The sequence below is a fragment of the Scyliorhinus torazame genome, chromosome 4 (assembly GCF_047496885.1).
Source record: "Scyliorhinus torazame isolate Kashiwa2021f chromosome 4, sScyTor2.1, whole genome shotgun sequence".
In the NCBI taxonomy this organism is placed as follows: Eukaryota; Metazoa; Chordata; class Chondrichthyes; order Carcharhiniformes; family Scyliorhinidae; genus Scyliorhinus; species Scyliorhinus torazame.
Window position 1 is genome coordinate 251,426,059 of NC_092710.1, and position 27,273 is coordinate 251,453,331.

The 27,273-nt window shown below is 47.7% G+C and overlaps 1 protein-coding gene across 4 annotated transcripts in view; it reads left to right on the forward strand.

Annotated features, from left to right (window-relative positions):
- The window catches only part of LOC140410879 (NADP-dependent malic enzyme-like), a 955,016-nt gene that overhangs the window by 662,085 nt on the left and 265,658 nt on the right, over positions 1-27,273 (forward strand). For all 4 annotated transcript variants that reach the window (XM_072499644.1, XM_072499640.1, XM_072499642.1 and 1 more), the window contains one exon: positions 15,237-15,346. In XM_072499644.1, the coding sequence (XP_072355745.1) occupies positions 15,237-15,346 (110 nt within the window). The remainder of the gene's footprint in view (positions 1-15,236; positions 15,347-27,273) is intronic.

The window sequence follows — 27,273 nt, forward strand, 5'->3', positions numbered from 1 at the left end:
AGTACCTTAAAACTTTGAATTATGGTCACTGTTCCCAAAATGCTCCCCTACTGAAACTTCGACTGCTTGGCCGAGCTCATTCTCCAATACCAGATCCAGTATGGCCTCTTCCCGAATTGACTATCTACATATTGTTTCAAGAAACCCTGCTGGATGCTCCTTACAAACTCTGCCCCATCTAAGCCCCTAGCTCTAAGTGAGTCCCAATCAATATAGGGGAAGTTAAAATTACGCACCACAACAATCCTGTTACTTTTACACCTTTCCAAAATCTGCCTTCATATCTGCTTCTCTATCTCACACTGGCTGTTGGGAGGCTTGTAGTAAACCCCCAACATTGTGACTGCACCCTTCCTATTCCTGAGCTCTACCCATATTACCTCACTGCATGAATCCTCTGAAGTGTCCTCCCGCAGTACAGCTGTGATATTCCCCTTAACTAGTAGTGCAGCTATCGCACCCTTTTTACATCTCCCTCTGTCCCGCCTGAAACATTTAAATCCTGGAACATTTAGCTGCCAATCCTGTCCCTCCCTCCACCAAGTCTATGTAATGGCAACAACATCATAGTTCCAAGTACTAATCCAAGTTCTAAGTTCATCTGCCTTACTTGTTATACTTCTCGCATTGAAACAAATGCACTTCAGACCATCAGTCCTGTGGTGTTTTGCGACATCTCCCCACCTACTCTTCCTCTGAGTCTTATTGGCCCTATTCACTAGTTCCCCCTCAGTTATTTCACCTTCTGACCTACTGCTCCAGTTCCCACGCCCCTGTCACAGAGAGAAGAAACTTCATTCAGAGGATGGTGAAACTATGAAACTCTACCACAGAAGGCTTTGGAGGCCATGTGACTTAATATATTTAAGCAGAAAATAGATTTCCGGAGTCTACAGGTGTCGAGGGATATGCAGAGAGTGTGGGATATGGTGCTGAGATAAAGGATCAGCCATGAACATATTAAATGGCAGAGCAGGCTTGAACGGCCTACTCCTGCCCCTAGTTTATATCTTTCCATGAGGCTTTGAAATGTAGAATTTTAGCAAAGGAAAATATCCAATTACAAAGGAAGTAATGTAGCCATCTGGGATGGCCAAGTCCCGATTACAAAATGGACACTTGCAAAGAATGCAGGGAAAATTGGACAATACCAAAAAAGCAAGCAGGTGCAAGGTCTGTCTGTTGATTAGAGCTGTAGCTCTCAGACAGGACCGGTACTGCAGAACCATCTACATACTAATGAGCCATCCCCGGGAACAAAAGGCAACATTTAGGTAAACAATGCAAAGACAGACATCCCGGCGCCAGAGGAGACTAAAACAAAGCAAACCAACGGCCACCTAGGACACGCCCAGCAACCGGGGAACCCACCCCTCTATTGGAGGAAAATCGATAGGGAAACGGCCCAATTAATTGGGGCCAAGTTCAAGGCCCGCCCAAAAGCACGCGAAGCCCTTTTGGGGTGTAAAAAGGACTCCCCAAGAGAGAATTGCTCTCTTGGCCTTGGCTCTCAGCGAGGAGAGACCCGCCAAAGCTACACCAGAACAAGTAAGTTCCAAGTCAACGCACGCTACGAGATAGACGCTCCTAGTTGCTACCCTGTAAACAGCTCAACTCAGCAGCCTCAGAACTGAGCAACGGCCATTGTTCCTCTGACTGAGTGGGCACCCGTAGCTAAGTATAGGCTTTAGTAATAGTGATAGTTTAGGTTGTAGAGTTTTATGCATGAGTAGATTTGACTGTGTGTAAATAAATGAGCATTGCTTTTGAACTTACTAACTGGTATATCGAGTCTTTGATCAGTATTCGGTTTTGAACCTTGTGGCGGTGTCGAAAGATACCTGGCGACTCTTGAGCAAACGTAATTAAACAGAGCCAAATTAAGAGACAACAGCAAGTTAACAACTGTAGTGTATAATCAGAAAGCTGGCAATGAAAATGGGGCAGTCCAATGTATTTTGATGCCTTTGTAAATGTTATCTGTTTTGAAATACTGATTTATTAAAATATGTATTGCATCGCAGAATCTAATTTATTAAAATATTTGTCCAATCTTTAGTGTGGTTTGTTGGAATTACTTGGATAGCTGCAAATTTTAGTTACACAAACTAGCCCATGAATAGGTTAGCATCTATAAAGAGGTTTTAAGGGCCTTCCTGTTGATTCCATTAGTCCCTATTTCTTTTATTTTGTCTGTATCATTTTGGAAACATAACTTCAAGTCGAGCAGAGGAAGTAAGAAACGCAGTGTCAAAATAATACGCTGTGTTAATAAAGTTTTGTATCGTGGGCAGAAGAACCCAGACTTTATGGCACTCGAGATTGGAAGGGTTTGTTTCGATTCGTTGGTTGGTGGCCAGTGGATTGGCCCGAGACAGTATTCTGCCCGGAAACCGACAGAGATTGGTTCCAGTCAGGTGGGGTTTTTCAATGAGAACCTGAGAGAAGCTATTGGACTCTCAAGGTGGAAGCAGCTCTCTCTGCTGACTCCTGTTTGATGGCAGAAGTTTCTGGACCTTGAAAGAAGTTGTGCATGCTCTCTGACTCTCTCGGTCTCTCTCTCTCTGATGTCTGAAAACTTAGAATGAAAAAGTAACTAACTGTAAGATGTCCATCTGAAACAAAGACATCCTTTTACTTTCATCATTATTTTACACCCCTCTTTCCCATTCTGTGTTTGATTTTCTCTGTATGGTGTGTGTAGATGTTGGGGCGAGTTAAAGGTTGCGGGCGGGGGGGGGGAGGTTGGGTGGTTAAAGATAGAAAGTTAACCAGTTAACCTATGTGATTACTGTTGTTAATAAAACGTTAATTGGGTTTAAATTTACAAATCTGGTGATTGTAGTTATTGGGCAGCTGAAGACTTTGGTATTTTAAAAATAAAAGTTAATTTCAACCATGTTGCGGCTCTGGATCAAGTGGGGTTGGAATTGACTGCACACTGGCCCAAATTATCATAACAAGATTGACAGTAACAGGCTAAAAGTGGAAAATGTTGGCTTTTAAAAAGATCTAAGCATGCATGTGAGAGTATAAACACAAGTGGATTTACTGTAATTTGTATTATTTTCTGCGGTAAAATGTAGGCAAAAAGCCAGGCTGAATTGAGAGTAACTGCAGCTCAGTGAAACATTATACTGCAAAATATCCTGTGTAAAATGGTGAAAAATCAACTATTTACAGAATGAAAAAGAGAAACACTGAATGCCACATCAAAAATACATGCAGCCAATTGGAAAGAAAATTCTGTTTTTGGAACTAGCTATGCGGAAAGTTTAGAGAATCAAGAAAATAAGAACTTAGAATGAAGCCACATTATCAAGCCTAACTATAGATTATCAAGCCTTTTGCTATCTCGGCACTTCAGCTGAACCTGCCTAATCCAATTCCCCTGCTTTTGTACCCTATCTTCAGCTTCCCCTTTTAAATACTCATCCATTCTTTTTAAAATGTTTTCCTTACAAATTTACAGTACCCAATTTTTTTTCCCAATTAAGGGGCAATTTAGCATGGCCAATCCACCTAAACCTGCACATCTTTGGGTTGTGGGGGTCAGACCCACGCGAACACGGGAAGAATGTGCAAACTCTACACGGACAGTGACCCGAAGCTGGGATCGAACCCAGGTCCTCAGCGCCATGAGATAGCAGTACTATCCACTGCGCCACCGTGCCGCCAAATGGTTTTATCGGCTCGACCTCCGTAGTTGCATGTCAGAACTAAAGCATTCCATGTTTCAGTGAAAAGAGTAAACTGCCAACTTTCTGCTGCTTTACTAGTTGACAAATATATAATAGAAACACATTTATCATTGCAAGACCTATCATTATTTTTCTAAAACTCTGCACTCCCCTTTAATCTTTCTGTACCACAAAATCAGCTGCAAATTTTTGAACAGTTCTTTGAAAATAGCCTTTCATCTCTAGTGTAATTTGTTAGCAATGCGTTTTTGCTCTAAACTCACCATGACCCTACTGTCCTGTAATCTGGTACCCAGAACTAAATATTAAGATGCAAGTTGTAAAGGCTGATTAAATACTAAGCTAACTCGCAAGACCTTAAGTTGCAAAACATGCTGTAACCTTATCTGAGATCATAGAAACATAGAAATAGAAGCCGGAGGGGACCATTCGGCCCTTTGTGCCTGCTCCTCCATTCATTATGATCATGTCTGATCATCAAGTCCAAAACCCTGATCCTGCCTTTGCCCCATGTACCTTGAACCCTTTAGCCCCAAGAGCTATCTCTAATTCCTTCTTGAAGTCACACAACGTTTTGGCCTCAACTACTTTCTGTGGTAGTGAATTCTACAGATTCACCGCTCTCTGGGCAAAGAAATTTCTCCTCACCTCAGTCCTAAAAGGTTTACCCCTTATCCTCAAAACTATGACCCCCTAGTTCTGGACTCCCCCAACATTGGGAACATTCTTTCTGAATCTACCCTGTCTAACCCTGTTAGAATTTTGGAAGTTTCTATGAGATGCTCTCTCACTCTTCTAAACTCCAATGAATATAATCCTAACTGACTTAGTCTCTCCTCATAAGACAGTCCTGCCATCCCAGGAATCAGCCTGGTAAACCTTTGCTACATTCCCTCCATAGCAAGAACCTCCTTCCTCAGATAGGGACACCAAAACTGCACACAACACAGGTGTGGCCTCACCAGTGCCCTATACAATTGCAGTAAAACATCCCTATTCCTATACTCAACTCTTCTTGCTATGAAGGCCTTCTTTACTGTCTGCTGTACCTGCACACTTAGTTTCAGCGACTGATGCACGACAACACCAAGGCCTCGCTGAGTTTCCACTTCTCTCAATTTACGGCCATTCAAATAATCTGCCTTCCTATTTTTGATACTGAAGCAGATAACATCACATTTATCCACATTATACTGCTTCTGCCATACAAGTGCCCACTCACTCAGCCTGTCCAAATCCCACTGAAGTATTTCTGCATCGTCCTGACAGCTCACCCTCCCACCCAATTTTGAATCATCTGCAAATTTGGAGATAATACATTTAGTTCCCTCATCCAAATCATTAATAATATGTAATGTGAACAGTAGGGGTCCTAGCACAAATTCCTGCGGTATCCCACTAGTCACTGCCTGCCAATGTGAAAAGGACCCATTTATTACAATGTTTTTCTTCCTGTCTGCTAACCAGGTTTCTATCCATCTCAAGGCACTACCCGTAATCCCATGCGCTTTAAATTTACATATTAATCTACTACGTGAGACCTTGCCGAAAGCCTTCTGAAAGTCTAAATAAACCACTTCTCTCTGGTCAACTCGACTAGTCGCATCTTCAAAAATTCTAGTAGATTTGTCCAGCATGATTTTCTTTTTGTAAATCCATGCTGACTTTGTCTGATTACACCACTTCTTGCCAAATAAAATCCTTGATAATGGACTCCAGCAACTTCCCCACTACCGATGTCAGGCTCACTGGTCTATAGTTCCCTGATTTCTCTCTACCTCCTTTTTTGAATAGCGGGGTTACATTCGTTACTCTCTAATATGTAGGCACCATTTCAGAGTCAAAAGTATTTTGGAAAATAACCACTAATGGATCTACTATTTCTAGGGCCACTTCCTTAAGTACTCTGGGATGAAGATTATCAGGCCCTGGAGATTTGTCCGTGCCTCCTCGGGTGGCATGCTGGAACAGTGGTTAGCACTGTTGCTTCACAGCGCGAGGCACCCGGGTTCGATTCCTGGCTTGGGTCACTGTCTGTGCGGAGTCCGCACGTTCTCCCCGTGTCTGGTTGGGTTTCATCCGGGTGCTCCGGTTTCCTCCCACAAGTCCCAAAAGACATGCTTAGATTTGGAATTTTTTGGATTTTGTTTATTGTCACGTGTACCGAGGTACAGTGAAAAGTATTTTCCTGCGAGCAGCTCAACAGATCATTAAGTACATGAAAATAAAATAAAAGAAGATACATAATAGGGCAACACAAGATACTCTGCTTGTTAGGTGAATTGGACATTGTGAATTCTCCCTCGGTGTAGCCGAACAGGCGCCGGAATGTGGCGACTAGGGCATTTTCACACTAACTTCATTGCAGTGTTAATGTAAGTCTACTTGTGACACTAGTAAAGATTATTGTTATTATTATTCAATTCCATTAATTTCCGCAAAACCATTTCTTCACTAATTTTCTTCAGCACCTAATGAAAACTTGTGTTTCTCAGAACTTCCGGTACACAGGGAGGCGGTGGCACAGGGCACAGTGGCACTGGACTAGTAAACCAGAGACCCAGAGTAATGCTCTGGGAACATAGGTTCAAATCCTGCCACCGCAAGTGGTGGAATTTGAATTCAATAAAAATCTGGAAATTGGATTGGGTTTGTTTAAGTGGGCGGCATGGTAGCACAGTGGTTAGCACCGTGGCTTCACAGCTCCAGGGTTCCAAGTTCGATTCCCGGCTTGGGTCGCTGTCTGTGCGGAGTCTGCACGTTCTCCCCGTGTCTGCGTGGGTTTCCTCCGGGTGTTCCGGTTTCCTCACACAGTCCGAAGATGTGCAAGTTAGGTGGATTGGACATGCTTGGTGTCTAAAAAGAGTGTGGTTACTGGGCTACGAGGATGGGGTGGGGGGGGGTGGGCTGAAGTGGGGTGCTCTTTCCAAGGACTTATGATTATTTAGGTCATTATTCGAATCTGCTGCAGCAGTGTACCCCTCCCCGATGAACTCAATTCATTCTATGCTCGGTTTGAGCAGGAAACCATCATTCCTGTTTCCTGTTGACTGCCCCAGCAGCCCCGGACACACCCATACCTACCGTCACAGCTTCAAAAGTCAGATCAGCCTTCTTGAAAATGAACCGTCGGAAGGCGACGCGTCCGGACGGGGTCCCTGCTCGTGCACTCCGATCCTGCACGGACCAGCTGGCAGATCTGTTTGTGGACATCTTCAACCTCTCCCTATTCCATTCTGAGGGCCCCATCTGCTTCAAGACGACCACCGTCATACTGGTACCAAATAAGAACCAGGCAATGTGCCTCAATGATTATCGTTCAGTGGCTTTGACATCGATCGCAATGAAGTGCTTTGAGACGTTGGTCATGAGGCACATCAACTCCATATTCCCAGAATGCCTAGATCCATTGCAATTCTCGTATCGCTGCAATCGGTCCACAACAGAAGCCATCTCCCTGGCCCTACACCTGTCCCTGGAGCATCTCCACAACAAGGTCTCCTACATCATACTTATCCATATTGACTACAGCAACGCCTTCAACACCATTATCCCAGCCAAGCTCATGTAAGAGCTCCAAAACCTAGGACCTAGACCCTCGACTTTCTAACCCATAGACCATATCAGTAAGGATAAACAACAACACCTCCTCCACGATAGTCCTCAATATCGGGGCCCTGCAAGGCTGTATACTTAGCCCTCTACTATACTCCCTATACACAGGCGACTGCGTGGCAAAATTTGTCTCCAACTCCATCTACAAGTTTGCTGACGACACGACCATAGTGGATCGGATCTCAAACAACGATGAGTCAGAATACAGGAGGGAGATAGAGAACCTAATGGAGTGGTGTAACGACAACAACCTCTCCCTCAATGTCAGCAAAATTAAAGAGCTGGTCATTGACTTCAGGAGGCAAAGTGTTGTACAGACCCCTGTCTGCATCACCCCTGGGGCCGAGGTGAAGATGGTTGACAGCTTCAAATTCCGAGGTGTGCACATCTTCAACAATCTATCCTGGCCCAGAACACTCAGTCCAACATGGCCTGTTCCCTTGTTGATTCCTCAGCATACTGGTCCAGAAAACCATCCCGTATAGACTCCAAAATTCCTCCTCTATTGTACTGTGACGCGTCACCCAATCTATATACAGATTAAAGTCACCCATAAGCACAGATGTTCCTGTATAGCATGCATCTCTGATTTCCTGTCAATGATACATTTACAGTATTATGGTGCAGTTTTGGGCATGCTATCGGTAGACCAAGTGGTCACGTGATGACGCGGCTACAAAAAAAGGGTCATGTGTCGGGAGCACGGGAGTTCTCCAGGGGTGCATGAGCAGAGTAGAAGCGTGAAGTAGCTGCTTAGCTACTGAATAAAATATTGTTTGTTACAAGGCCTTGTTGTTTGTGTTTGGGAACACAGCACTTCTACATAGTGTCAGCAGTTGCCAATATAGGACAAAGATACTTATCTTTGATGAAAGCATTTTAGACAAGTGGGAAAAGTTTGAGAAGGGGTGGCATATTTGTTATATGCTGCATTAACTGACAAATCGAAAAAAGGTACAGGCTTATACTCTGCTAAACGGAAGTAGGGCCTGAGGTCTTTGGGAAATTTGCATCACTTGTTTTCGAAATGGAGGAGAAATAGGACTCTAAAATAATTCCAGAAATGTTTGAGAATATTTGTCTTCTGGTTAAAACACATAATCCTTGACAAGCGTGTGTTTAATTTAACAAACCAAGGAGCAGATCAATATGATCTTAATGTAGCGACCCTGAAAATATTAGTGAAGAAATGTGCATTTGGAGGCTAGTCAGGGATGGAATAGTCTGTAGGATCTACAGCAATTTTGTATGCAAATCTTTTTTAAATCTTTTCATTCGCCACATTTTCAATATTTTCATCAAATCAAAAACAAAAGAAAAACAAAAAATAGCAACCACAATAACAATCCCTCAGTCACAACAATGCCCTCAATTTACAATCCAGTACATCCATTGGAGCATTCCGGGCAAACATTAACAATCAAACAGCGAACAATGCAACAATACAACAATAATAATCCCAACACCCCCCCCACAATGTTCAATGGCAACCAGTTCTTGAAAGTGCATAAAAATGGTCCCCATGAATTGAAGAACCCCTCCTTCCCCCTCAGCTCAAATTTCACCTTCTCAAGGGTCAGAAATTCAAGTCGGTCCTCCCCCGCCACGCCGAGTCACAGGGTGGAGAAGCTGACCTCTATCCCAACAGGACCAGCCTCCAGGCAATCAGCGAGCAAAGGCTAAAACATTTCCCCCCATCCGCACCCACCAGCAGCTCGGGCCATAAGACATAGGAGCAGAATTAGGCCACTCGGCCAGTCTGCTCCGCCATTCAATCATGGCTGATAGTTTTCTCATCCCCGTTCTCCTTCTCCCCATAACCCCTAATCCCCTTATTAATCAAGAACCTGTCTAATTCAGTCTTAAAGACACTCGGTGATTTGGCCTCCACAGCCTTCTGCGGCAAAGAGTTCCACAGATTCACCACCCTCTGGCTGAAGAAGTTCCTCCTCATCTCTGTTTTAAAGGATCGTCCTTTTAGTCTAAGATGGTGTCCTCTAGTTCTAGTTTTTCCTACAAGTAGAAATATCCTCTCCACGTCCACTCTATCATTGAACCCCCCCCACCGCAAAATCCCCCCATCCACTTCCTCGCGAAAACACCTCACCCAGCATTGGTCCCCTCCCCCTGCTTTTCACACCTTCTCGACCCATCGGGACCAACCTCCAAGGACAGAAGCCACGGCCCCCCCTCCCCCCCCCACCACCACCACACCATGCTCCCGTTCACTAGCCAGCTTGAGCTGGTGTGGAGGCCCCAGCCCAGGCCCCACTCCCTCGAAACCCCTCTCCCCCCCCGACCCCCCCCCCCCCCCCTACCCGGTCCCAGGAAAACAAAGAAACCCAGTGCAAACACACAAATCCCAGAAAACCACCATTACAAAAACTCCCAATTCCTACGTGGGCAGCACGGTAGCATTGTGGATAGCACAAATGCTTCACAGCTCCAGGGTCCCAGGTTCGATTCCGGCTTGGGTCACTGTCTGTGCGGAGTCTGCACATCCTCCCCGTGTGTGCGTGGGTTTCCTCCGGGTGCTCCGGTTTCCTCCCACAGTCCAAAGATGTGCGGGTTAAGTGGATTGGCCATGATAAATTGCCCTTAGTGTCCAAAATTGCCCTTAGTGTTGGGTGGGTTTACTGGGTTATGGGGATAGGGTGGACGTGTGGACCTTGGGTAGAGTGCTCTTTCCAAGAGCCGGTGCAGACTCGATGGGCCGAATGGCCTCCTTCTGCACTGTAAATTCTATGATTCTACCTCACCCAACTTCAACCCATTTAACACACATAACATAAAGAAACATGAAATATGAAATAAAAATATAGCACTATATTCAATCATCCATCCCATCGACCCTCAGTCCAAGACCAATCCTCAGGCCCATTTTTCATTTCTTCCCTAGTCCTTCTGCCTTCACAAACACCTCCGCTGCTTCCACCATCTTGAAATAAAAGTCCTTGGAATTGTAGGTCACACTCAACTTCGGGTACGCCACGCCGAACCGCATCCTGCTGTTGTACAGTGCCGTCTTCACTCGACCGAAGGCTGCCCGCCTCCTCGCCAACTCCATTGTTAAGTCCTGGTATATGCGTAAACCAGTTCCAGCCCACTGCACCTCCCGCTTCTTTTTCACCTTCACCGGGGTAATAGGCTCCTCCACTAGTAGCTTCATTGCTGCCATCATGTCTGTCCTCATCACCTCCATGCGCTGTTGCTAAATTTTGGTTGGTTCAATTGGCTCTGTTTTATAACTTTTGCTCTAGAGTCGCCAGGTATCTCTATGATACCGCCACGAGGTTCAAGTTCAAGAAATGATCAATAACTCAACGCACCAATTAGTAAGATTCAAATCAATACACATTTATTATACACAGTAAATCGCTACTCATGCATAAACTCTACTTTCTAGGCAATTTCTATAACTAACAGGCCTATACTTAGCTTCGGACTGGCCCACCAGGTCAGGGGAACAAATGGCCTTTCGTTCGGGTTCTGAGTCTGCGGGATTCAAAAGCTGGTATGGACTGGTAGCTAGGAGCGCCTATCTCATAGCGAGCGTTGAATTGAGACTTACTTTCTTGGAGGCCGCTGGACAGGTCACTGTCAAGGGTTGCTTCGCGATGCTGAGTGACCCTGTCAAGAAGGACGATTTGAACTTTGGGGGGGGGGGGGCTTTACTTTATAGTCCCCAGGGGCTTCCCGCCGTTCGGGGCAGACCCTGTACCTGGTTTCAAGTGATTGGACTTCGTTCCAATCGCTTGGTTCGATTTCTCCAATACTGGAGCTGTTCCCTGATCGTTGGGCGGTCTTTAAGTGTCCGTTAACCTCTTTTGTGTTGGCTCCTGCTGGCGCCGAGGAGTCTGGCTTGGCTTTGTTTACCTTAAATGTTTTGATTATTCCCGGGGATCGCTCATTACTGTGTAGATGGCTGCTACATTACTATGCAGATGGCTGCTTGTATCAATGCTGTCTGGGTTTTTGCAGAGTCTAATACACAGTAACTTGCGCCTGCTAGTTTTTGCCTGTGTTGGCTGAATTTCCCTTCAGCCTTTGCGGTTCTCCATTTTAAGTCGGGAAGTGGCCAACTCAGGTGGCTACAGTGCTTAGCAAACTGCTTCTCGAATTCCATAACCATCACCTCCGTCATCTTTTCTGCTGTGAACAGTGCAGCCCCACCCTGCAACCCAGCCTCTGCCATCTTTCCAGTTGCTAAGCTGGCCTTTCCGCTCGATGGTGAGCCTTTTCTCGCCCCCTTCTTTCTGGTGGCTTTCTTTTGGTTTTTAGACATCCCCTTCCTTCCTTATGCCTTCCTACACTTATTTGTAGAAAGATTGCCCCCGGAACCGGGCATAACATTCCTAAAAATAAAACCTCGAGCAGGAGCCACCCAACGTGCGACTTCCATCTACATCCCGCCACCGGAAGTCGTCATGTTTGTAAGTAGCTGCTGCGAGAGAATATTTAACAATACAAACCAATTTAACATCTGCATGTAAAATGAATAATCAGAAAAAAGTGGGAGAGATATTAGGTGGGAAACAGAAGATTTTGCAGTACAGGGCACACCTAGCTGCAACTGCAATGGCTATTACCCTGAGAACAGAACTACATGCTCTGCCTCTGGTAAATGCTGCAATAAATTTGACAACTAGAATCATTTCACAATGCTGCAGATCGAAACAAGCCTTTCTTTGCCACCAGCCACAGTGCAGCCAGTCTGTCCTCCAAGCATCAACAAGGTGAATGAACTGGGACTTAAACCTTTCTTCCTTCTCTTCATCCATAAAACAACAAATACGGCCAAGGCGAAGAGACAGCAGCAAACAAACTCTCAGCTGCAGCGGCCTCCAGGAACCTGCAAGCACCAGCAAGCAGCGCAAACAACCTGCAGCTGTGAAGTGCACATAAGTAACATTGACAATTCCTTATTAGCAATAGCTTTCAGCTGTCAAGCCAGAGGCTGCTCACAGTCAGAGGGAGTTAAAGTAACTGTCCGGATATAACCACAAACAGAGCTCTGTTCTGGAAGTATTTGGTCGGTCAGATAGATAGGCAGCAGCTGTAGTTGCCCCTGCTATGGGTATACACAATTTGGGAGATAGCCTGTAGGACTTGCAGGTGCTGAGCCCCTCACCACCCCTCCACCCCACCAAGCCCAGAAGTGACCCCCGACCAATGACGCCCAGTCTCCCGACCAGCACCCCCCCTTCCTGCCAGTACCCCTGAACTGCATGCCCGAAAATGAAAATGACTACTCTCAGCAGCCATTGCGCTAGGTTCCCATTTTTAAATAGGAGTGCTAAACAGAGCTCGAGTGACCTCTCTGGTTAGCTCAGGGAGGATATTAGATTGGGCTTGCATCTCGCTAATGAGATAGAGATTTCCTTAATTGGTGTCTCGCCACATCTGGGCAGGATCCGGAATCTGCCAACGGGAGTTGGCCTGTTGGATTGCGAACTGATTGATTGCGAACTGTGAAAATCCCCTAGTCGCCACATTCCGGTGCCTGTTCGGGTACACAGAGGGAGAGTCAGCCTGTCAATTTCACCTAACAGCACTTTTTGGGGGCTTGTGGGAGGAAACCAGAGCACCCGGAGGAAACCCACGCAGGCACAGGGAGAACGTGCAGACTCCACCCAGACAGTGACCCAAGCCGGGAATCGAACCTGGGACCTTGGCGCTGTGAAGCAACAGTGCTAACCACTGTCCTACCACTGTCCTACCGTGCCGCATAGATCCGTGCCAGTGGATTGGGAACCCAGCACTTCTACACTAACTCTGAAAGAATATTGGTAAGAATGGCATTGTCAGCGCTCGAGAAGAGATGATGATTATTTCAGAAGTTTTGGGCTCTGAGACATTCGCAAGCTGAATTTGGCCAGGTGAGCAAAGTTCAGCTCTGGAACCCTGAGTCGAGTGCAGGAAGTCGGAGGAAGTGAAGCTACCCTTTTTTTTTTTTTTTACAGCACAAATTCCCATAAAGCAGATAAGTTGAAGGGTCCAGCCGGGGAAGAAGGTAAGCGTGTAAAGTGAGTGTATGTGCGGAGATTTTGTGAGGAGGAGTGAGTTATGGCGGTGGGGGTGGTGGGCGGGCATTGGGTGGGGGTCTCAGGAGAGTAGTTGAGGTGGGGTGAGGTCCAGTAGGTAGTTGGATGGGTCTGGCAGAGGTTAAAAAGTTGCTTTTAATTATTCAAACTCTTCCTGGGTTGCTACTCCTGTAAGACAATTGTGAACTCTCCAAAGTTATTGATTTAAATTGCACTATTGGAAGGTTCCTATTGCAAGTTAAAATTACCCAGCGGAAGTTTGAACTTTACATTGTTGTACAGAGCATTTTAGGGGTATCTGCTCCCCCACCGAAGATGCAACACCCAGAGATTGAAGGTTATGGACCTTTTGCCTTTTGTGGAAACAACATTGTTGGTCTGGCTGTGCACTTTAAAACTGAAATTTCTAGAAAAATAATTTATTGCATTAACTACAGTGTCTCAGGACACTCAAATATGCCTTGTAAAGTCATTGATTATTATTCATTGCAAGGGATGATTTGGAAGGCACATTGGATATTCTGGGTGATCTTTTGGAAGCTGAAGGAAAGTTTAGAATTTTCCTTCTGGATAGTGAAGCAATGTCACTCCACTTCGTCTTTTGTATCATTGCTTTCCTTTGTATTAAAGTAATACATTCTGTCCTAAATAGCAAAACACTTGCTTTCCATTCCCAATTGATTCTTGTAAGGCTGCTCTAACAGTGACCAACTGGGTTTAATGCTTCCATTTATACTTCAAAACCATACAATGTCAATTGCACACAGAAGATCCTGACAAAACATTGATGAGGAAAAGGTGGACACATTCATTCCATCTTGCACTCTTGGCAATTAATTCCAGAAAAAGGGATGATAGATATTTTCTTGTTCTCTTTTCATTTCTCTTATCTTGTAATTACTATAAATAAATTAATATGCTGTGGCCCAAAGAGCTGGAATATCCTAAAGCTTCTTTGTAGAGATACAAAGAGAAAATAAGTGGGTAAGAGGTATTTTGGTCAGGCATGTGAGTACTATGGATCAAGTGGGTAAGGTAAGGGGATAGGGTGGCAGCTGGGTTACATCGGGGGTTGTTGGGTGGGGGTGGGGATCCAGGACATTGTGGGTAGTCGGAGGGGAGTTGGTTGATCTCTGGTCTCAGTGAGAACCTTCTGGGGAGCTCAGGTCAGGTTGGGTAGGGGAGGGAGTGGGGGGGGGGGGGGGGGGGAGGGGGGGGGGAGGGGGGAGGGGGGGGAGGGGGGAGGGGGGGGGAGGGGGGGAGGGGGGGGGGGGAAGGAGGGGGGGGGGAGGGGGGGGGGGAGGGGGGGAGGGGGGGGGGGGAGGGAGGGGGGAGGGGGGGGGGAGGGGGGAGGGGGAGGGGGGGGGGGGAGGGGGGAGGGGGGGGGGGGAGGGGGGAGGGGGGAGGGGGGGGGGTAGTGGGATACGATTATTCAGAGACCGAAAGATCTGGGCCACATTTTTGAACAATATGTGAGACTAGTAGTGCAATAAGTTGACATGCCAATGGACAGTGTTATGAAAACGTAAGATCTTGCTTAGCCACTGCCAATTCCCGCAAGATGAGTTCTTAGCCTTTCGACCATTGGGAAATAGAATGCTTCACCATGGAGAAGAATTAAGCATTATTGATGAGTGGTATATCTACTCTTACTTTAACTTTTTATCCGGTCTTCTTCTTGGACTAACAATTTTATGGCTAACTTCGAAAAAAAGTTAGAAAAAGGTTACTTACACAAATAGCTGTAAGTTTTCATTTTATATCCCTGATGCTATCTAGTAAACATCCCTTTCTTGCCTATATTAAAGCCAGTAATTTAATATTCAGTAGTTTTCTGGAAACTCTCTGTAATCAGTAATAATATTTTGTTTGTTAGGTATGGCCAGCAGTGTCTTATTCAGTTTGAGGATTTTGCGAATACGAATGCATTTCGTCTTTTGAACAAGTACCGCAACAAATACTGCACCTTCAATGATGATATCCAGGGTATGTACAAAATTTTAAATTTGGCTTGGCAACTACACATAACCAAAGACAGATTCCACCAGGATTAATCGGTGATCCTGTCAAATCCCATCCAGGTCTACCATCTGGACGATTATCAGACTGTTAATCTGGCTTTTGGATACCCGTCAGAGTTATTAACCATAGTTCAGGGACTAAGAAGTGCTTCTATCCATAACCAAAATGGCAAGCTTTCTGCTAATTTTACTACCATACATAGTATGTACCAATTTAGAATACATTGATTTCCGTTTCAAAATTTAAGTCAGTGAAATTACTTCAGAAGTAGAAAACAATGAACAAGGAGTGCAGCCTCAAAGTTCAGATAATTTGCACAAATTCAATTTTAAGATTGTAGAATTATATGGATCTAATTCAAAGTTTCAAATGATAAATTAAACATAGATTCATAGTTTATAGCTGCAGTGATCTTTTTGATCACTTCAGGCTGTCTGTTCAGAAAAAATGCTGTTTATTTTCTTTAGCTTTTTTCAATCTGGATTCTCTTCTGCTGCCAGTATTAACACCATTATTATATAATGGGGTCCAAATGATGTATATTTGTCTCTTTTTGACAACTTGAGTTATGTAGCGAAATCATACCTACAAGCTCAAAAGTCCGAGGTCTTCAAGAATGTGCTTTGTCATCGTCAGAAAAGATAACTGATTTTTTTTTTAATGGTCCATGGCTATGCTGTCAACCCTGGGGTGACATCATTTGAGTTGATGGAAATTACCTCTTTGATTCTTTTTCCCCACTAGTGACAGTATCTTTTTAAATAAATTTAGGGTCCCCAATTCATTTTTTCCAATTTAGCGTGGCCAATCCACCCACCTTGCACATCTTTGGGATGTGGGGGCGAAACCCACGCAAACACAGGGAGAATGTGCAAACTGCACACGGTCAGTGACCCAGAGCTGGGATCGAACCTGGGACCGCGGTGCTGTGAGGGAGCAATGCTAACCACTGCACCACCGTGCTAGTGACAGTTATCTTGATGGGCATTAGGCAGAATACATTATGATTCATGGTATTTAAGACCTTTCACCAAATCTTATACAGGTTGGAGCCTCCATGGGATGGGAAAGATATGGTGGAAATCCTGGGTGAGCAGGAATTTCCCAAGGCGGAGGAGGAGTTACGAGAGTACCTTGAAGCTCCGCTTTAGTTGGATGAGATCAAGCAGGCGAGGAAACTGATGCCTGCGGGGAAGGCACCAGGACCTGATGGTGGAATTTTATTTTAAAATATCATAAACCTATTAGCCCCACTATTGATAGTGATGTTCAGGGACTCATAGAAACATAAAAGCAGGAGGAGGCTATTCGTCCCTTCAAACCTGCTCCGCCATTCATTATGGCCTCCTTGGGAGAGGGGTGCTTTGCCACAGACGCTGAGGCTGGCTTTGAGTTCCATGCTCTTGAAAAAAGACAGGGACCCCTTAGGTTGTGGGTCGTATCATCCAATCTCCCTATTAAATGTGGACACAAAGCTGTTAGTTAAGGTGCTGGCATTAAGACTGGAACCTTGACTGCCAGAGGTGGTGGGGAAAGACCATACGGGTTTAATTAAGGGGCGGAGGTTGACAGCAAACGCGAGACGCCTGTTAAATGTGGTGCTTGCTCCGGGGAGAGTCGGGTCCCGGAGATCGTAATATCACTCGACGCGGAGAAGGCGTTTAATAGAGTAGAGTGGTATTATCTCGCTGCGGTTTTAGAAAAAGTTGGATTTGGTTCGGGCTTTGTAGCGGGAGTACAGCTGTTGTATATGACCCCATTTGCCAGTGTTTACGCTAACAAAGCGATCTCTGACCCCTTTCATCTTTACCGAGGTACCAGGCAGGAATGTCCATTGTCACGAGCAATAGAGCCACTAGCCATGGCCCTGAGGTCCTCGAATACATGGGGAGGAATAGCTAGAGGTGGGGTGGAACACCGGGTCTTGCTGTACGCCGACGATTTACTATTCTATGTGAAGGATCCGGAGATGTCAATAGATAGCATTATGGGAGTCTTGCAGTATTTTGTGGCCCTTTCTGGTTACAAGATAAATATGGGAAAGAGTGAATACTTTGAGGTTGGGTTGATGAGCAGAATGGGAGGGGGAGGGGAGGGGGGAGATGAGATCGATGGTATCCCCTTCGCCCTGGCGGGCCGAGTGCAATCGATTAAAATGGACATGATTGACCGTCTGGTGACTGGGTTTATTTGGGTGGGTAAGAGCCCAAGGATCAGGAGGACGCTGCACCAGAGGGAGAGCTATTGAAAGGTTTGGTCTTGCCAAATGTTCAATACAACTACTGGGCAGATAATGCTGAAAAGGTGCTAAGAGTAGTTTGGAGATTCGGATGAGCTTTGGGTTTGGGTGGAAACAGAGTCTGTGAGGGGAGCCAAGCCTAGCGGCACTGGTATCAGCTCAGTTACCGGTGGGACCAAAGAAATATTCATCTAACTTGGTAGTAGTAGCTACGTTAAAAATATGGAGGCAACTCCGCCATCATTATAACTTGAGAGTCGCCTCTAGGCTGACCCCTATCTGTGCGAATCAGTTATTCAATCCTGCTAGGTCTGATCTTAAATTTACAGAATGGAAGGATTAAGGTTTAAAGAAAGTGGGAGACTTATTTTTAGAAGGTGGGTTCGCTAGCTTAGGAGAAATGAAAGAAAAATATGGGCTCACAGATGCTGAGGGGTTCAGCTAGCTGGGTTACAAAGTACTTTTGAGCAGTTCCGAAGAAGCAGCCTTCTACTCGAGAGGATCCTACCCTGCTCTGGTCCGCAAGTGGTATATACGTGGATTATGGGAGATGAGATGGGCTCTGTTGAGTGTGTGAAGGCAAAGTGGATGTAGGAGCTTGGTTTGCTCTTGGAGGAGGAGGTTTGGAGTGAGACATTGAGGAGGGTGAACTAGACCTTATTGTGTGTGAGACTGAGCCTCATCCAGCTGAGCATGTTCCGAGCATACCTTAGGAAGGCTAGAACGAGTTGATTCTTTCAAGGAGTGGATTCTAGATACGATCAATGTGTGGGGAACCCTGCACATCATGCGCACATGTTCTGGTTGTGCGCAAAGCTGCTGGACGTCTGGAGGCCATTTTTGAGACTGTATTGGCAACCCTGAATATTGGGTTGGAGCCTTGCCTATTGGTGGTGATTTCTGGGGTTTCTGTTGTGCTGGAACTCCGGATGGGGACGGGGGCAAACGTCCTGGCCTTTGCCTCATTGGTGGCATGGAGGCAGATCCTCATGAGCTGGAGGTCGATTACACCACCAAGCGCCTCGGCGTGGCTGGATGACTTGATGGAGTTTTTACATCTTGAGAAGGTTAGGTTTACCGTGACAGGGTCAATGGAAAGGTTTTACCGAAGATGGCAGCCATTTATATTGTACTTTAAATAGCTGGTCACTGTTAGCTGTTAGGAGTTTGGGGGGGGGGGGGAAGAAACAGGGTGGGAGGTGGAAGAAGAGACGGGATGGGCGATGAGACTGGGTGGGGGGGGGAGAGAGACTGGGGGGGCGGAGGGATGGGGTGAGGGGGGAGAAGAGACTGGGTGGGGGGGGGAGAAGAGACTGGGTGGGGGGAGAAGAGACGGGGGGGGGTTGGGGATGGGTGGGGGGGACATAGTAACCAAGTTTTACTTTTGTAAGGAAAGAGGGGTGGTGTGGGAAGGGACTCTTGCTTAATTGTTATTCTGTGTTTTTGTAGGTGTTGTACTAAAATTGTTAAGTTGTAATAAAAATATTTCATGAAAAAAATGACAAAGGCTATGGCCCAGATATTCGGTCATCATCGATGCTGCCGTGATGATTTCTTTTTCTTTTTTTTTAACAAAAAGAAATTTGAGTACCGAATTCTTTTTTTCCAATTAAGGGGTAATTTAGTGTGGTCAATCCACCTACCCTGCACATCGTTTTGGGTTGTGGGGATGAGACCCACATAGACACAGGGAGAATGTGTAAATGCCACGGACAGTGACCTGGGATCGAACCCGGGTCCTCAGTGCCGTGTGGCGGCAGTACTAACCACTGTGCCGCCGTGCCGTGATGATTTCTGCGATCTGCTGGGATTTCTGATCTCAGCTTAAGAATTGAAGGGTCAGTGCAAGGGGAATGTCAGGGGAAAGAAGAGATGGAAGAATGGAAGGTATGCCCTCTTTTCACTAGAGTAGCAGCCGTATTCAGAAGGATTATGTCATTAAGCGAGCAGGTTAGTGAATGGGTGAGTGAGCAAATGGGAGGATAGTTGGTTGAAGAGGGCGAGGGGTGGGTGGTTGTGACTGGGAGGCGATTGGTTGTGGTGCTCAGTTGAGTTACGCTGTGAGCTAAATCAGATCTTGAACTGTGTAACATTCTCAGAGTAAATATACAGGTATCTGGCATTTCTGGTATCTTGCGTGTCGATCCCAAGTCTCTGACCCTGAGCTCACTTTGGATAGCAGAAGATTTGGGCCATTACTTCAGTACTAAGGATGGCATTAATCTTTGCAAATTTATTTCAGTTATTCAATAATAATACTCTGGCTAGATCACGATCATAATTTTCCCCTTCTCCCTGAAACTCTGTTGTTTTATAAGCCAGTTTTCATATGAAATTTGTATTTTACTTATACAATATTATTAGTTCCGTTAAAGATAAAGCTACTCAGTTACTTTCTGTTACTCTGTTTCTTTTGGCAATTTTTCCATTATTTCTCCTGACATTAACATGTCAGCACTTGAAACCATACTAGACGTGGGAACCACCCATCTCTCTCTTTTTTTTTCTGGTGATGATGTTATCTTTTTGCACCTTTTTGTCTCTCGTCTTAAAGAGCTGTGTCCTGACCGATAACAGCTGTCCACATGCACAATTTTCTGCTGATTCAGTTGTGATAGGAATAAAGCGCTCATTGTAAAATACATGAGTGCGATTGTACTGCTGAAACTTGCTGTGAATGCCATTAAAATTGCTTGTTTTAATCTGGATTGCTTCTTTTGGTATGAAACGTGACATTGCAAATATTATTCACTCATTTGGAGAGAGAGGTAGACAGGCTCGAGAGTGAACAGCCTGTTCCTGTGATGGTCAAGTATTAACTATCATCTTGTGGTAACTTGAGACCACAAAGAAGGTAGTCAAATGCATTGTTTAAAAGAAGGAACAAAGTTTAACAATAACAATTAATCAGCAGAACAGTAGTAATAGTAATAACTATGAAAAGAGGAGCTCTGGTAAAGCAGGCCTTGTTTACAGGTCACCTCTTGCAGACTAAAAAAGCCCGCCCAAAGCTTGCACATGGTCAGAACCCTTAATAGACGCTAGTAAAATAACTTACATAGGAGAAAGGCTGATAAAACTCAAAATGGCACTCTGGAACATAGCCCATGCACCACACCGACCATTTTGATTGTATTTATGTTACATTCTTGATTTGATTTTGCTGTGTGTGCGCTCAGAACCTTAGATCTTAGTATTTCCTGTAACCACGCCATTCCCGTTTGCGCTTTCAGTCCCTCTCCCAATGTTGGGCTTTTTTAATGTGCATGATGATCGGTTCATTCAGACATAAAATAGTTGCAGGCTGGGATCTCAACCAGGTTGTAATATGTGATATCTGCAAGGCAGCTGTTTATGTAGTTCATATATCGTCACAACTGTCGTTAAAAATAAATCTCTGAAGGGAATGTAGTTTGGCAAATCTTTAGTTGACTTTGACCTGAATCTAAGCAGGTGGATCCTCATTCATTGCTGTGAAGGGCTACAGTGGGAGTGTTCTGATTGACAGGTTAAATATAGCTGCTTGAAGAAGATAGATTGTTTTTAGTCAAGAAGTCACCTCGCAAATCACAATTGCACTGCATTTGCCATAATTCTGGAGGCTTGCTTGCAAACTGATTGATTGGTCAGACTCTTGGTTGTATGTTTCTTCAGTTATTTGTTCCTTCTAGGTGTATATCTGTATTTATGAGACTTTCACCTTTACTGAAAAAGAGACTTTCACCTTTACAGAATAACTAAGTTAAGTTACACAATTGAAGTTGCATGCTTTTAATTTGTTTTAAATATATCTTGTTCTTAATGCCTTTGATTTAGTTGTTTCTTGCAATCTAATTTAAAAAAAAAAAATAATTTTTATTAAAGGTTTTCATAAAATATCAATAACAAAATAAAAAAGGAACCCAACAGGGTTAAGTACAAAACACAGTCCAGAAAAACAACCCTCCATAACCCCCTCCTCCCCTGTACATAAATAATAAATTGACATTAACACCCCGACTTATTACAACAAGTATATACATCGCCTCAGACCCTCCAGTGTGAATAGCAAAAACAAAAAATAATAAAGTGACCCCGCTCCCACCGAGTTGCTGCTGCCATTGACCAATGTCTACCGCTCTGCCAGGAAGTCTAAGAACGGTTGCCACCGCCTAAAGAACCCTTGTACCGACCCTCGCAAGGCGAATTTCACCCTCTCCAACTTAATAAACCCCGCCATATCTTTGATCCAGGATTCCACGCTTGGGGGCCTCGCATCCTTTCACTGAAGAAGAATCCTTCACCGGGCTACCAGGGACGCAAAGGCCAGAATTCCGGCCTCTTTCGCATCCTGCAATCCCGGCTCCTCTGCCACCACAAATATTGCGAGCCCCCAGCCCGGCTTGACCCTGGATCCTACCACCCTCGACACCGTCCTCGCTACGCCCTTCCAAAATTCCTCCAGCGCTGGGCATGCACAGAACATAGGGGTGTGATTTGCTGGGCTCCGAGCACCTAACACCCCTATCCTCACACCCAAAAAACCGACTCATCCTTATCCCAGTCATGTGTGCCATGTGCAGGACCTTAAACTGTATGAGGCTGAGCCTCGCGCACGATGAGGAAGAGTTCACCCTCCCCAGGGCATCTGCCCACGTCCCTTCCTCAATTTCCTCTCCCAACTCCTCCTCCCACTTACCTTTTACCTCCACCACGAGGCCTCCTCCTCCTCCTGCATCACCTGATAAGTTTCCGAGATCTTCCCCACTCCCATCCACCCCCCCGAGAGCACCCTGTCCTGTACTGTGTGTGGCTGTAGCCGTGGGAATTCCGCCACCTGCCGTCTGGCAAACGCCCTTAGCTGTAAGTACCTGAAGGTGTTCCCCGGGGGGGAGCCCGTACTTCTCCTCCAGCTCACCCAGGCTCGCGAACTTCCCGTCCACAAACAGGTCCCCCAACTTTCGTATCCCTGCCCTGTGCCACCCCGCAAACCCTCCACCTGTTCTTCCTGGGGCGAAACGGTGGTTCCCCCATAATGGGGTCCCCGCCGAGGCCCCCACTTCCCCCCTGTGCCGCCTCCACTGCCCCCAGATTTTGAGGGCAGCCACCACCACTGGGCTCGTGGTATACCTCCTTGGAGGGAGCGGCAGCGGCGCCGTTGCCAGTGCCCCCAGACTCGTATCCACACAAGACGCCGTCTCCAGCCTCTTCCATGCAGCCCCCTCCCCCTCCATCACCCACTTGCGCACTATCGTCACATTGGCGGCCCAGTAGTATCCACAGAGGTTGGGCAGCGCCAGTCCCCCCCCTATCTCTACTCCGCTCCAGGAACACCCTTCTCCTCCTCGGAGTCCCTCGCGGCCACACAAACCCCATTATACTCCTGTTAACCCGCCTGAAAAAAGCCTTCGGGATAAACACGGGGAGGCACTGGAACAGGAACAAAATCCTTGGGAGCACCGTCATTTTGATTGACTGCGCCCTACCCGCCAAGGACAGCGGCAACGCGTCCCACCTCTTAAACTCCTCCTCCATTTGCTCCACCAGCCTTGTAAAATTAAGCCGATGCAGGGCCCCCCAGCTCCTGGCCACCTGGACTCCCAGATACCTGAAGCTCCTCTCCGCCTTTTTTAGTGGGAGCTCGCCAATCCCCCTCTCCTGGTCCCCTGGATGAAATACGAACAGCTCGCTCTTCCCCATGTTGTGCTTGTACCCCGAAAAGTCCCCGAATTCCCGAAGAATCCTCATTACCTCCGGCATTCCTCCCACCAGGTCCGCCACATACAGCAGCAGGTCGTCCGCATAAAGTGACACCCTGTGCTCCTCCCCACCACGCACCAACCCCCTCCAGTTCCTTTACTCCCTCAGTGCCATAGCCAGGGGTTCAATCGCCAGTGTGAAGAGCAGGGGGGATAAGGGACACCCCTGTCTCGTCCCTTGGTGCAACCAAAAGTACTCGGACGTCCTCCTGTTTGTGGCCACACTCACCATCGTGACCTCATACAACAGCCTAACCCCTGACAAATCCCTCTCCAAACCCGAACCTCTTCAGCACCTCCCACAGGTACCCCCACTCTACCCTATCGAAGGCTTTCTCAGCGTCCATCGCCACCACTCTCTCCGCCTCCCCCTCCCTCGACGGCATCATGATAACGTTCAAAAGCCTCCGCACATTCGCGTTCAACTGCCTCCCTTTCACAAACCCCGTCTGGTCTTCGTGGATGATCTGCGGCACACAATCCTCGTGGGTAAGACCTTCGCCAGCACCTTGGCATCTACGTTTAGCAACGAAATCGGCCTGTAAGACTCACATTGCAGGGAATCCTTGTCCCGCTTCAGAATCAAGGAGATCAGTGCCCGGGACATTGTCGGGGGCAAAGCCCCCCCCCCTCACTTGCCTAATTGAAGGGCCTAACTAACAGCGGCCCAACAGGTCCATATATTTTTTATAGAATTCAACCGGGAAACCATCCGGCCCCGGTGCCTTCCCCGCCTGCATGCTTCCTATCCCTTTGATCAGCTCCTCCAGCTCAATTGGGGCCCCCAATCCCGCCACCAGTCCCTCTTCCACCTTTGGAAACCTCAATTGGTCCAGGAAGCAGCCCATCCCTCCCTCCGTCCGTGGGGGCTCGGATCGGTACAATTCCTCGTAGAAGTCCCTGAAGACCCCATTGATGCCAGCTCCACTCCGCACCACACTCCCGCCCCTGTCCTTAACTCCCCCGATCTCCCTAGCTGCGTCCCGCTTCCGAAGCTGATGCGCCAGCATCCGGCTTGCCTTTTCCCCATACTCGTACTGGGCCTTCCTCCACTGCGCCTCCGCCTTCCTGGTGGTCACCAGGTCGAATTCAGCCTGGAGGCTACGCCTCTTCCTCAACAATCCTTCCTCGGGCTCCTCCACATACCTCCTGTCTACCCTCACCATTTCCCCTACCAGCCTCTCCCTCTCCCCCCGTTCCCTCCGCTCCTTGTGGGCCCTAATGGAGATCAGCTCTCCCCTCACCACCGCCTTCAGTGCCTCCCATACCATCCCCACTCGGACCTCCCCGTTGTCGTTGGTCTCTAGGTACCTCTCTATACTTCCTCGGACCCGCTCGCTCACCTCCTCGTCAGCCAACAGCCCCACCTCCAAGCTCCACAACGGGCGCTGGTCCCTCTTCTCCCCTATCTCCAAGTCCACCCAATGCAGGGCGTGGTCCGAAATGGCTATTGCTGAATGCTCAGTATCCTCTACTCTCGCTATCAGCGCCCTATTCAAGATGGAAAAAGTCAATTCGGGAATAAGCCTTATGGACATGTGAAAAGAATGTAAATTCCCTAGCCCCCGGCCTTGCAAATCTCCAAGGGTCCACCCCTCCCATCTGGTCCATAAACCCCCTCAGCACTCTAGCAGCCGCCGGCTTCCTACCCGTTCTAGACCTGGAGCGATCCAGTGCCGGATCCAGCACCGTGTTAAAGTCTCCCCCCATTAACAGGCCCCCCACTTCCAAGTCTGGGATCCGACCCAACACACGCCGCATAAAACCCGCATCGTCCCAGTTTGGGGCGTACACATTGACCAGTACCACCCTCTCTCCCTGCAACTTACCACTTACCATTATGTACCTACCGCCATTATCTGCCACAATGCTCGACGCCTCAAACGACACCTTCTTTCCCACCAAGATCGCCACCCCTCGATTTTTGGCATCCAGCCCCGAGTGAAACACCTGACCTACCCACCCTTTCCTCAATCTTACCTGGTCTGCCACCTTCAAGTGTGTCTCCTGAAGCATAGCCACATCCGCCTTGAGCCCCTTCAGTTGCGCGAACACGCGGGCCCGCTTGACCGGCCCATTCAGTCCCCTTACATTCCAGGTTATCAGCCGGATCAGGGGGCTACCCGTCCCCCTCCCCCGCCGACTAGCCATGACCCCTCCTTGGCCAGCCACGATCCCACACCCCACACCTGGCTCGTTCCCCACAGCAGCATACCCCCGCCTCAACCCCTCCCCCCCACTCGCTCCAGCTCCTCCTTGACCATAGCAGCAGCAACTCGATTCCCCCCCACCCCCTGGCTAGGATCCATCCTAGCTGATTTACTCCCCCCATTGCACTTCCGCAAGTCAGCTGACTCCTGCTGACCCCGGCCACTCCCGCCTCTCCTTCAACTCCTCCCATTGTGCGGCACACCCTCCTCTCCCGTCCCCATCCATAGGCTCTCCCCTCCCCCTTCTGTTCTAAGTGCGGGAAACAACCCTTCTTCCCCGCCCTGGCCCCACCCCTTCCAGTCTTCAGCGCGGGAAAGAGCCCGCGCTTTCCACCTACCAGGCCCCGCCACCTCTGCCGCAGTTCCTTTTACAGGCCCGGTCCCCTCACCCCTGGCTCGGGCCTCCCCCTCCCCCGCAGGGCCCCATCTCACCTCCAAGAGCCCCCCCGACCAACCCAACCAAAACAGTGCCCAACGCGCCCGAGCCACCCTCACCAACCCAAAAGAGAAAAAACACAAAGAAAAAGAAACCCGGAGCAATACAAAGGCCCCCCCCCCCCCCCACGAAACAAAAATAAACATAGCATATCAACCGCAGTCCCCAATCGCCCGTCCCGACCCTCAATCTGTGTCCAACTTCTCGGCCTGAACAAAGGCCCACGCCTTCTCCGGAGACTCAAAATAATGGTGCCGGTCCTTGTAGGTAACCCACAGTCGCGCCGGCTGCAACATTCCAAACTTCACCCCCTTCCTGTACAGCACCGCCTTCGCTCAATTGTACCCGGCCCTCCTCTTCGCCACCTCCGCACTCCAGTCCTGATATATCCGAACCTCCACGTTCTCCCACCTGCTGCTCCTTTCCTCCTTGGCCCATCTGAGCACACACTCCCGATCGACAAACCGATGGAACTTCACCAGCACCGCCCGCGGAGGCTCGTTAGCCTTGGGCCTCCTCGCCAGCACTCTATGGGCCCCTTCCAGCTCCAGGGGCCCCTGGAAGGAACCCGCTCCCATCAGCGAGTTCAACATGGTGACCACATAGGCCCCCACGTCCGGCCCCTCCAGCCCCTCCGGGAGGCCCAGAATCTGCAGATTCTTCCGCCTCGACCGATTCTCCATCTCCTCGAACCGCTCCTGCCATTTCTTGTGGAGCGCCTCGTGCGCCTCCACCTTTACCGCCAGGCCTAAGATCTCGTCCTCATTGTCAGAGATCTTTTGTCGAGCCTCGCGGATCGCCACTCCCTGGGCCGTCTGTGTCTCCAGCAGCTTATCAATAGACGCCTTCAGCGGCTCTAGCAGGTCCGTTTTAATCTCTCTGAAGCAGCGCTGGATACCCTCCTGCTGCTCTTCCGCCCACTGCCTCCACGCTGCCTGGTCTCCGCCCGCCGCCATTTTGTCCTTCTTCCCTCCCTTCTTCGGGTCCACCGCCACCTTTTCTGTCGCCCCGCTCCTAGTTGAAGCCATATACTGACGGGGAGCTGTTGTTGACTCCTTCCCACACCGGGAAACGTCGAAAAGGTGCCGTTGGGGGCCCTGAAAAGAGCCCAAAAGTCCATTGTTGCGGGAGCCGCCGAATGTGCGACTTAGCTCCGCATAGCCGCAACCAGAAGTGCAATCTAATTTATTAATTCTCAAATTTATTAAAGGTCAAATTATTTCCCTTTCCTTCATCTAGGTCTTAAAGATGAGTTTTCTGTCTCTGCT